The sequence below is a fragment of the Carassius auratus genome, chromosome 18, assembly GCF_003368295.1.
Source record: "Carassius auratus strain Wakin chromosome 18, ASM336829v1, whole genome shotgun sequence".
NCBI classification, from domain to species: Eukaryota; Metazoa; Chordata; class Actinopteri; order Cypriniformes; family Cyprinidae; genus Carassius; species Carassius auratus.
Genome location: NC_039260.1, coordinates 24,297,180 through 24,309,739, shown reverse-complemented (window position 1 = coordinate 24,309,739; position 12,560 = coordinate 24,297,180). Strand labels below are relative to the sequence as shown.

The window sequence follows — 12,560 nt, the reverse complement described above, 5'->3', positions numbered from 1 at the left end:
CAGCCGGTCATTTTATCAGTTCACTCACATCTACCATTGGCTTATTTAACTAAAGACACTTTATATGATTGACTCTTTCCAGGAAAGTAAAATAACAATAAGCACAGAGAACATAGCTGTTGTGTATGTTCCAGAAACACAGGCTGCCCTGAACAGATGGTCCATCACAAACAGCCCGGACTCCATTCCACCACAATTAATCGTAATAACAGAAATGCCTAAACACTCCTCGTCTCAGAGGCAGCGGCGTTTTTCCCATCATGCTTTCATGGCAGGGTCACGACTGAGGGCTGAACTTCAGCCTTGAACGCTCAGAAATGTTGCTCTCTGTCCGCACGACATAAACTCTCAAAGCGCTGAGCAGAGGATGCTGAATTTGTTTATTGCTGTACAGTAACTGACAGTAAAGTTTGTTTTCGAACTCTTCTCTTCTAGTGTTTTCATCTACTGTAATATCTCTTTACAGTAGTGTAGTGAAAGTAAACTTTCTGACAGCTTATTGCTGAATTTTACTGTCTCTGCACCGCTCTATTTCTGTCATATACTGTAACAGACACTGACTACAAAATATCCTCTGTTTCCTAAAGGAGGTTTTTGTAACAGTTTTGAACTGATCTCTCTAGTGTTCTCCAGTCAGTGTATCTGACAGGTTTGTACGTCATCTGAGGCCAAAGATTAAATTCTGACAAGAAAATATGTTTTTGACTAAAATGTTTGACTTTGACCTGGAAATTTGAAGTTTGCACAAGTTGGTTTTGAGATTGTGTTTATAGTTGTGGGAAATGATGAACTGTTTCATGAATTGTGTGTTAGCAATCAAGAGAAACTGTAAATGAGCGTCTGCTCTCAGGGGTTTGTGTCAGAAGAGCAGCGTAACTGAGGCACTCTCGTAAACCACAGACATACACCTCACCGCTGTTAGCAATGATTGTTCACCTCCATGTGAGCTGGCAAATCGCCATATTTATCCTTGAGATCGGATGTATTTATAAATCTGCACAAACGGACGTGAAGCGCTGAGTGCTTTGAACAAAACAAGCCATCTCTCAGCATCTGTCATTATACTGAGTGCACTTTTCCTAGTGCACTAAATCCTGCACATATTCTTTTCATGTTCAGGTGTGTTGTTAGAAAGTACAGGAATCATGCAGTCAGCAGGTTCAATCTTGCGTATTTGTTGAGAAAATCTTATAAAAGTCCAATTGCATTGAAGATATATTGTTAGTATCCTACAGATTTTGAATAAATACAGCAGTCTGATGATTCTGGAAGTTTAAATAAATGCAGTTTATGTTGTGTAAAATACAATATGCATTTAAAGTCTTCTTATATATAATATGTAAAAGTACAATTAATGTTTTAAGGTGCAAACTAATAGAGTCACTACAGCAATAACACTCTCCTCTGGCATCATCATGGCCGTCCAACGAGGAAACTTGCATCAAAATGATCTCAAGGTTTCCTTGTCTTAAAAGTAACTTGAGAAGCTGTTCACATCCAATTTCTGACTAGGAAAATGATCCTTCTGATAACATGTGAAGCAGGAATATTCCCACCGGATCATGTTTGCTAACCTCTTTCTTGATTCTGCTCTCAGAATTGGAAGAGTGAGGAGGAAAAGCTCTTCTCAGCAGATCTTTACTTTTTCTTCTTTTTTAAGGTCTGAACTTCTGTTGTCTGCATGCATGTTTATTGCAAACCTACATCAGAGAAGGGTTTGGTTTCTGGAAGCGAGCCAGGTATGTTTTATGCAAACACAGCGATCTCTCAGGTGAGCCTCAGGATTCACTCACTCGTGGAAAACTGCCTCATGATGTCAGATTTTTGTGAGTTGTTCCTCGTTCCTGAAATAGAATGGTGTGGTTTGCATGAGCTGTGTATGTTGGATGCGTGACTCACATGAAGTTGATGCAGCCGGTGCCGGGTGGAGGAGCGATCCAGATGAAGCTGAGGCTGGTGGAGGGCAGGTGACTGACATGAGACGCCACCACGCTGCACACAAACTGAGTCCCGAACGGTCTGTCTGACATCACCCCTGCCAAACAGTTTGACATGTCAGATAAAACCAACAAAACACAATACAAGCCATTTATATTTATATATGGAAGCAAGAGGTCATGAGGAAATGTAGTGGAAATTAACTGTTTCACCCAGCAGAGTTTTGAATGAAGAATTATTTTTTATTTATTTTTTAAATTATTATTTAAAAGAAATACACACACACATGCTGGGTTTCCATGTTTTATGGGTTCATTCCATTGGCGTACTTGTGTTTCTACTGTACAAACCTACTGTTTACATTCTCTAAACACTTCATTCTGTATGGTTTATAAGCTGTATTCCTCTTGGGGAGCAAAACAAACAAAAAAATGACCCCACAAGGTCAAGGATTCTGGATATCACCATCTTTTTGAGGGCAAAATTGAGATATTTTACATAACCAGTTATTATCCAGATGGGTTTCTAAAAGTCTGAACAGAACCTTCAAATCTGACTCACACCACATTTGGAAATGGTTTAAAACTTTGATCTGAATCAGATTTTACAGATGTATCGCAGTCTGGGAACTGGATGCTCAAATTGGATTTCAAGTCATCTTTTGTGTTACTCTTAACATGACACACAACAATCACGTCAAAGCTGGTGATAGAAATGCCATAAGTATTCATACAGTATTCAAACAAAGCTGAAGCTGGCTGTGATTCCAGAACATCACAATATTTCAATTTCCAATCCCAAACTCTTTCTTTGTCACCTAGGGGCACTTAACAAGATCATGAAGAGTAAACAACACACATACACACACATAAGAGACATTACACATGACGTGCACAATATACATATTAACAGTCTGCTACAGGAAGATACTTAAAAACCAGGCCAGAGTACTATCCTAATACCAAATCTTTAGCAGTCTCCTCCGTCACAGAGTTTTTCTTGTGCGACAGGCGAGTGTTTGTTTGGAGAGCGAGATGATGCACCTCCAGTTCTCCTGCATCTGTTTCGAAAGCCTGGTCACATTCATATGTGCAGATAAATGATAAATGTTACTGCATTATTGCATAAAAAATATGGTCTGTTAATTCTCATCATTCAGTTAAAATTGCACTTCTAACTGTTGGTTTAAGTCACAATAGACAGAGGATAGAAAACAGGCAGGACATGTCTGTGGCTGATTATAGCTGCCAAAATGTCACATTTCTGTTCTGTATTTGTTTCAGACCCAAACCACAGTCATGAAAAACACCCCTGATTTAATAGCATTAAAACTCGAGTGATACTGTGGACGTCTGTATTTCTTCAGTTCTTGGTGTTTAGTGAGGATGATCTCATGTCAGTGTTAACAGGCCTCCAGTGGGCCGATATCATCACTCACTCAAGGAGAAAACTGATTGTTTCCCTTTCATTTATGATGTCTAGAGTAAACTTCTCTCACAGGACTGAAATAATGGCACCAGTCAAAGCCTTAAACAATGTGTGCATTTCCTTTCACATGCAGATAGAAAACTAGAGAGCCTTCGGCCGTGATTAATGGCAGTCGAGCGACCTGCGATCTCCCACGGCCACCCACACTCGAGCTGAATAAAGTCTTCTGCCCTCCCACTTCCCTGCCTTCACGTACACACTCCGCTCGATAGCCTCGTCTGAGATTTTCACTCCAAACGGCCTCTAAAACGAGAGTAAGATGATTTGGCGCACAACAGATGGGCACGGGGTGGCACAGACTGGCACGCATGATGCTCACTGCTGCTCATTAAAATGCAGATTCATAATTTCAACTCGACACATATTAGTAGAATAAAGCAGTCTGAGTCATTACTGTTAACCTCAGTGTTGCCATATAGCAGCTAAAATCTTTGGTTTTGGCAATACGTAATGAGTAATTGACCAACTTTTTCTAATATGTGAAAACTAAACTTGTGAACGTGCATTGATCTCTGAACGAAAGTGTTTGTTCCTATCGGTAATTAAATGTAGTGTTTTCAGTAGAAGTGTTGACAGTCTATTGAACTGAAGGTTTGTAGGATGTTTGCTCATCTATCAAGTGTCACTTCAAATAAAGAGGTTTTCTTCTCTCCATCCCGAATCCTCCTGCACCACCCATGCGGCCTCGTCTCCGTCTCTCTGAATCTCAGCGTATATCTTCCACACGCTCAGAGCCGGCTCGTCGTCCATCATGCAACAGCAGGGTATGAATATTTATTAATTCAACATACAGTATGTGACTGAGTGGGTTAGTGAGATCTAGACGTGTCTGGCCTTCTCAGGCCTTATAGAAAGACATACGTAGAACATGACGTCGTTGATATAGTGTTGCATTATATGGAATCGCTGGCCAAAAGTCACTTTGTTCCCCTGAGAAACTGACCCGGGGTCAGAAACTGGAGGTCCAGAAGCTTCTGGATCACTTGGCAACCCTTCCTTGCTTTGCCATTGGTCCATTTCATAATCTGCCAATCATCCTACACTGCCATTGTCATGCCTCTGACAGAAGTGCTCTTTGTGTTGCCAGGAAGAAGCTGTGTGCCCGACTCAGAGATGCAGGAGCCCGGGGCCGCGGGAGTGGGGGCCGACACAATGCAGAGAGGATTATTGGCCAGAAGACAATTCAGCCACCTGGGAGGATCTGTGTGTGTGTGTGTGTGTGTGTGATCACAGATCATATTTATTCACTGCTACATACATGCACTGAACTACAGCTGAGGCCCTTTGCACTGCCGTTGCTTTGCTCCTGATCTTTTCACTTTCTGAATGTTGAACTGTGGACTTGGATCTGCACCAGTTGCCCAGTGAGCCGTGATACTATAGAAATACTGTAGAAACTAGTGAAGTGTTTTCAATGTTGGGCTGGCCATCTGGAGCAGATCCCAGTGAATCTGAAAAACAAATAATAATAATCTACATCATTCTGTTTGACGACAATAGTGTAGTCTCTAACGTGATCTTCGAGATCAAGTATCGTTATCATTACTGTCATTACACAAACATCTACTAAAGCTGTCAGGAGACCTCTGAACTCTGACCCATGACCTATAAGCCTAACCTGATTTTACCAAGTGAGACATGTTCCTGGGACAACATCGTTGTTGACCCTGGAACAACATTGTGATTAACCAATCAGATTTGAAGAACCAGTTTATAGATTTTGTGAAGTTTATGCTTAAAATCAGTGTTTGGTGCTTGTACATCAGTGTCATTCATCTATCATTTCCTCTGATTTTAGGGATTACTCATGGTTAAGGTTAGGTTTAGGTGTAGGGATGTGGTTAAGAATATATTTTTGGAGTAAAATGTTGTTCCAGGGTCAACAAAATATGTTGACCTAGGAACACATCGGACTTGGCAAAATCAGGACGTGCGACCTATAACCCCAGCCGGTGTTGGGTCAATCATGATTTGTCTTTGCACCAAAAATGATGTTGTGAAGCGTGTAGATCAATAGCTCATTATACACGGTTAATTCAGGAAATTTTTCAACTTTGTTGCTTTTCAAAAGGAGTGGAGCCTTGTTTGGATACTTGCACTTCTGATTGATGACGCAAGAAAAATATTCCGAAGCTCTTGGTTGTCGTGTCTCATTTGAACCTCACTTATCTCCTCTCACTTTCTGTCCTCTCTTTCTCTTTTCACCTTTTGTCTGTCCATCCAAATTCATGTCAATTCAGAAACTGTTTTGCAATGCTCAGAGCTGGTTAGATTGCTTACAAATTGTAGTCCATGTACCGATTCCAAATTACATGACAAATATTGTCGTTAGAAATGCAATCCATTACATAATCAGACTACTTTTTGATTACAATTAGATTACTTTTAAGATAACCCATTTATAGGATATTATTGTACCATATAACCAAATCATAAAATGTATTCCATTCATCTTTATTAACAAAATAAAGTGAATTAAGCATTACATTATGTCAAGGTTTCCCAGACTGGGGTTTATGAATTAACTGCAAGGGGTTTGTGAGTTTAATGAAAAGATAATAATTAATTAAGTCAAAAAAAAATGTCAAATTAAAATAAATCACTTACTAAAAATGAAATATTGTGTTTACCTGGATGACATGCAGGCATTTCAGAAAGTAAAATTGAAAAGATGAAAAAGAAATGGGGAGGAAATAATTGATTACGATTGTGTGAATATATGTAATTAAGTACATAATAAAAAAGTAACTGTAGTCTGATTACAAGTATTTTAAAATGTAATTTAACCAAACTACAAGTACTTATTTTTTTAGGAATCTGATTACGTAATCCAGATTACTTGTAACTATCCATCACTGGCAATGCTTCTTTATCAGATTTTTGTCTTCCACTGTGTTCCACTCACTCCAGCTTCGGCCGTTTCAGTGACTTTCAGAAGGAATCGCGATCAGAATAAAGATGAAAGACAGAAGCAATGTCAAAAGTCTGCCGCGGCGCCAGAGGGCCTGTTCTGTCACGGACGCAGCTGAAGCTCTTTTGCCTCTCCTGGGAGGCATTAGCACTAATTTGATGTTTAATTTGACGTGACTCCTGGGCTAATCATGTGAGCTAGAAATTAATTAATCTGACTTGACTTGTGCTAATTTGCGACAACCGCGATGCAACATTTCTTTTGGAGGCCCCAAACAAACAGAAGCGGCGTGGCTGGCGGAGACGTGTCGGAGACACGAGCGGCTGAGACAGGTGGGACACGGCCAGGCCTGGAGAACGCCTCGCGTCTGCCAATAAGTGAAAAACTTATTTATATATTTTTTTTTCAACAACATTTGGGTCACTAGTGCCCTCATGGATGCCTTATATAAATGGGATGACGGGATGGGAAGCTCGCAAAGGATGAGCTTTTAGAAGCAGAAACATAAGGATGTTTTGCTTTCAACCGAGCCATTTAAAGCTTGGGAAAGTGCACCTCATTCCTCCAGCCTTTCTCAAAGGCTCTTCTTATGTTATCCTTAGAGGAACTTTAAAAATTTATCAGAAAGTGAAAGTGCATCCTTAAAAACATGTAGGTCTTCACAACACCACAACAACAACAAAAAAAAAAACAACAAGACAGGAGGAAGAGTGTTGTGTTTATTGTCAGTGCACTGGGTTGAATGGAAAGTCTGGATCTATACTGACTAACAGCGGCTGTGTCTCAATCAGATCCTAGTTCAGTAGATCACTGTCTCCATCACTAAATTCTTCATGAGCACTGGAACATTCACTTTCTAAAGATCCCTCTAGAGATAAGAAAATAGAGGTAAGAAAATTACTTCTCATGATTATAGTGGATTATTACAATTATCAAGGTAATCTGTATTATCACGGTATTGTTAAAATGCAGGACATGTTGAAAAAGTACTGAAACATAAATAATTTCACCAAGTTTTATATCTAAAATCAACAAACAATAAACATCATCACTTTTTATTTGCATAAACCAGGGTATGAAAACACAGATGCAGGCTATGATGCACTGTCAAGAGCATGCCAAACCAACAGGTGGCGATATAATCTCAACCGTAAGGCCATGTTGGCCAATCAGAAGCCTGGAAAAGTTTCCAGTAGGTGGAGATAACCCCAACCCTAACCCTAAAGCCAAAAGCTCATATTTTTTTGGTCTTCACTGCAACCAGAGTTTTTGAAAATCTTCAAATTTTCCAAAATTTTCAGTTTCAGTGACCTGGTGCAGCAATTGCATGTGGATCAACACCCACTAAAATTTACAATTTTATATTTACAAAAATATTGGTCCCACTTTATATTAGGTGGCCTTAACTACTATGTACTTACATCAAAAAAATAAGTACAATGTACTTATTGTGTTCATATTGTATTGTAAAACACTTTTGCTGCTATTGAGATGGGATGGGGTAAAGTTAGGGAGAGGGTTGGAGGTATGGGTAAGTTTAAGGGTGGGTTAAGGTGTAAAGTATGGGTCAACAGTGTAATTATAAATGTAATTACATAAATTAAATACAGATGTAATTACATGTAGTTTTTTTTTAATAAGTACAATGTAAAAACGTGTATGTACACAATAAGTACATTGTACTAAATTATTAATTAAAATGTAAGTACATAGTAGTTAAGGCCACTTAATATAAAGTGGGTCCAAAATATTATTTAAAAATAATGTTCATGTGAACAGGGCCTCAGGTCCTGGAGGGCCAGAGCCCTGCAAAATTTAGATGAAACCCTAATAAAACACCCCAGATCCAGCTAATCATGTAATTTAGTCTTATTTGAAAACTACATGGTTTGTGTGTTGCAGCAGGGTTGGAACCATAGACTGTAAAAAAATATGGACGTAGTGTCCGTGACGTCACCCATAGACTCCTCGGTTTTGAAGCCTAAAGTGTGCAGAGCGGGCCGTTGCCATCTTGGCAGCGCGTCACCGCGTGACTCTCCCGGATAATCGAAAATGGGCAAAAAGGCGGGAGCTGATTGCTGAAGTCATGCCCACGACGGCATTGTCAGCAGCGGCAATCCACCTGTCACTCAAGTGACCACGCCCTTAATTATGCAGAACTTTAAGTCTTAATATAATATAAACGTATGAGTTTTAAAAAAATTCACCCCCTCTCACAGTTGTCATGAAGGGCAAAATTGGCAATATAGACCAAAATCATTTTTTGAACCAGGCTGTAAACGTTTTTTTCTGCTGTAAAGTTGGGCATTTTAACATGGGTAGTCTATGGGACTGACTCTCTTCTGCAGCCAGCCTCTAGCGGCCAGTCGATGAATTACAGTTTTAGTCACTTCCTTATTGGCCTCACGAGAGAGAGCGCTCGGATGCCGCTCGGTTGGAACTAAACTCTGCAGAATGCAAATTTGGTCAGGTACATTCATTTCATGAATTCATTCACACATTCTTATGAAAATTTGCTGTATTCCTTTGAAAAATTGTTTTTAGTGATAATTAAAATATGAAATGGTAATGATTTAAAAATTCCTGTTGAGTATATCATTAGTATTGCATTTCCTGATATTGCTGAGTTAGATGTGTTCCTAGGTCAACATATTTTGTTGACCCTGGAACAACATTTTACTCAAAAAATCTAGTCTTGACCATATCCCTACACCTAAACCTAACCTTAACCATGAGTGATCCCTAAAATCAGAGGCAATGATAGATGAATGACACTGATGTACAAGCACCTAACAGTGATTGTAAGCGTAAACTTCACAAAATCTATAAACTTGTTCTTCAAATCTGATTGGTTAATCACAATGTTGTTACAGGAACATGTCTCACTTGGTAAAATCAGGTTCTGCCATTAGTATTTTATCTCAATATTAAAATGATGGATTTCATGAGAATCTGCAGCAAGAGCACACACTGAGTGACAGAAACACAAAACTGCACAATTACTTTACTTTTTATAGAGACAACTGCAGGGAGGAGTATAATTGGATATACACATTCATGAATTCCAGTTAGGAATACATTTGGGCCAGAGGTTTTTTTTTTTGCCCCTATTTTACTTTCTGTCTATGACGTTGCTAGAGACTATGAAACATGCATTATATCTCTCATCTACAAGGAGGATTAAAACGTATCCGAATGCAGCTCATATCAGCCAATTTCATTGCTAAATGTTGACAGCAAAATATTTGCCAAAATTTTAGCACAGTAACCGGAAACCGTATTTCCTTCATTAGTAACCTGGAACCCCTAGCTCAATTAAAAAAAGGGAGGTGGAATTAGATATATAACTCTCAGAAGACAAGTGGCAGTCTGTCTTATATAATGTTTATTCATCTTCAATTTGTCTAAAACATAGAGTAATTTAATTTAAAATCATTCACAGACTGCATTGGTCCAAAGTGGAATTAGCCAAATTCTAACCAAATTTAGACCCTAACTGTGATAGGTGTGAAATTGAGCCAACTACGCTTTCTCACGTTTTTGGCTTCGTCCAAATTTAAAAGACTTCTGGTAGTTGCTATTTAAAGGTGTCCTATTATGTTTTTTCACTTTTTCAATTTAAGTTAATCTGTAATATTGCTGTTTGAGCATAACATTTCTTTTGCTATGCTTTTAGACCAAAGGTTAATACTGATGTTATCTAAAAAATGAAAAAGAAGTCTAACTGTTATTTATCTCATGTTTGACAAAATGTTCAATGAAACACTTTGGAGCAGAAATACAGCACATGTACAGTACTTTTCTCTCCTCCCAGCTGAGCCCTAACTTTATGTGTTACTTGAAGAAATTCATGAATTACAGAATGTTTCAGATAACGGCAGCACAAATGGCTATAAGTGTCTACATATATGTATGTGTTTTACAGCACTGAGTTACAGTGGCGCATGTGTAAAATGTTCATGACTGGGTGAGCAGTAGTGTGTGTGTGTGTGTGTGTGTGTGTGTGTGTGTGTGTGTGTGTGTGTGTGTGTGTGTGAGGGCCTGTCAGAGGAGTCAAAGAGCAGACTGATCACAGAGCTGCTGAGCTTTTGAAGTCTCTCAGGGACTGACAGCTCTTCAACCCCATGAGAGCACACACACACACACACACACACACACAATCACACAATCACACACACACACGCACACACACACACACAATGTGAACCAAGAATGATGGCATAAAGCAACATGCAAATGAATGCAGAGCGAGTAAATACAGGAAATGGCACCCACTCCTGCTGCACAAACACTCTCTGTGCTCCATTTTTTCTCCTTCACTTCATCCATTCCATTAATAATTTCTTTTTATTCTTTTGTTTCTTTTCACAGGGTGCGAAATTCACCCTTTCAGATCCCTTTGGGAACAGACAGTGATAATGAGACTGGAAGAAACTACTTCCGGCACAGAAGCTGCAGCGTGTAATTCAGTCTGAAACTGTTCACATTTAGCATCAATTTGTGTGTGAAGATCCATTTAATCCAGTAAGTAAGTTACCATTTATGTTCACTGGTAATAAATGAACCTTTATTAAAATGTATTGTTTTAATTTTAACACATTTTTCAGTGCACAGAAACACATCAATCCTGCAGTGATCCCTAATCCCAGAACGACATCGGAGTAAGTGATTAATGACAACATTTTCATTCTGGGATGGAGTATCCCTTTACCTGGAGATGCAATGTAAAAAAAAGAAAGAAAAGAAATGAAATGAAAAAGGACAGGTCTCTATCTTCTTTCACTTTGCTTTGTTTGTATCAGTATAGCACATTTCATAATACGTTTAAAACAAATTAGATAAAAGTAATTGAAAAGTAATCTAAACAGTGGTCAGAATACATCACCTAACACAAGTAACGTTGATTAAGTTATTAACTAGTTTACACTGTGTAATCTGTAAACTGTAATCATTGCGGACTACGATTTGTAAGTAATCTACCAGCTCTGCACACTGACATGTATCTCAGAAACACATCATTTACATTTCCTTTGAGAATGATTAAACAAGTCTTCCAGTGTCCGTTTTTCTATTGTTCTTAACGTTTGTCCCAAGTTAGTGTCGCTGTGTCCTCATCATAAATCCAGCATTTCAACTGTGAAACTGAGCAAAGGTACGAGCACTGAATCCTTCATGTCTGGTGGTGATAGTGCGATGTTAACCGCTCTGAACTAATAGCATGGGATTTTATGAATAAAGCCCAATCTGTAATGAGCCTAATTTACATAGAAAGGGCGTGTTTGCATAGAAACGAATGTCAGTGTTTTAATTTACATACTAAAGGAGCAGTTTACGCCTGCTTGCACGAGATTGTGGAAGATTACTGAATGAGACACTTTTATGCTGGATAACTGTTTAATAATACTTCTCCCCTCTGTGTTCAGGGTCTTTTGTGATTTCAGTGGCTCTCGTGGACATGAAATGTGCTAATAATGGTGTTAGGACCTTAATGATCAACCTGCCACTGAATGAATGTATATGCTGCTGAATATGATGTCCGTCACTGACCCGTACCAGCCAGTACTGATGAGTTAAAAACAGATTTAATGATGAAAAACTACAAGAGGACCTTTCTATGCCCGACTGAAATTTGAACACTGGGCTGAATTGTCACCAACTACACTTGATGCATTGCCTATGAATATTAATAGATTTCATGGGGCGGATGTTCCAGGAAGGTTACCTAACAACATCACCTAATTAATATTCATGAGTTGATGTCATAATTTCATAAGCAGCATCAAAACTCTCGTTCTGAATGTTGGGTGTATTAGTGCACTGTTCTCACTAAGAGAGATTTTGAACAGATTTTGTAATGAAAAGCTCAGTGTAAATAAAAAGAAGTACACATTTTATTTCTGATAACTGAGAAAGAGCAAGGTCTTCACTATCTTTATTCATTATTTTACTGTAAATTATAATCGGTCCCTAACAAAATCCTTCAACGAGTATACAAATGTTCCTCAAATATATACTGTGGAACTGCAGTGTCAGTAATATCCCATGTTGAACAATACATCCTCAATATACGTTTGATTTCCAGACTTCACCATTCGGTCTGGATTATGTGCATGTATCTGGATCTTCTGTACCCCCTCCAACATCTTTCAGACCCACTTTTAAGAATATAAAAGCCAATGATGTGCTCATTAGACAAGCTCTCATACCATACACATAGAGGAGA

At 38.8% G+C, this 12,560-nt stretch overlaps 1 protein-coding gene across 4 annotated transcripts in view; it reads right to left on the bottom strand.

Annotated features, from left to right (window-relative positions):
• LOC113118734 (reelin) overlaps window positions 1–12,560 on the bottom strand; it is a 108,926-nt gene that overhangs the window by 79,395 nt on the left and 16,971 nt on the right. For all 4 annotated transcript variants that reach the window (XM_026288141.1, XM_026288142.1, XM_026288138.1 and 1 more), the window contains exon 3: window positions 1,900–2,035. In XM_026288141.1, coding sequence (XP_026143926.1) covers window positions 1,900–2,035 — 136 coding nt within the window. The remainder of the gene's footprint in view (window positions 1–1,899; window positions 2,036–12,560) is intronic.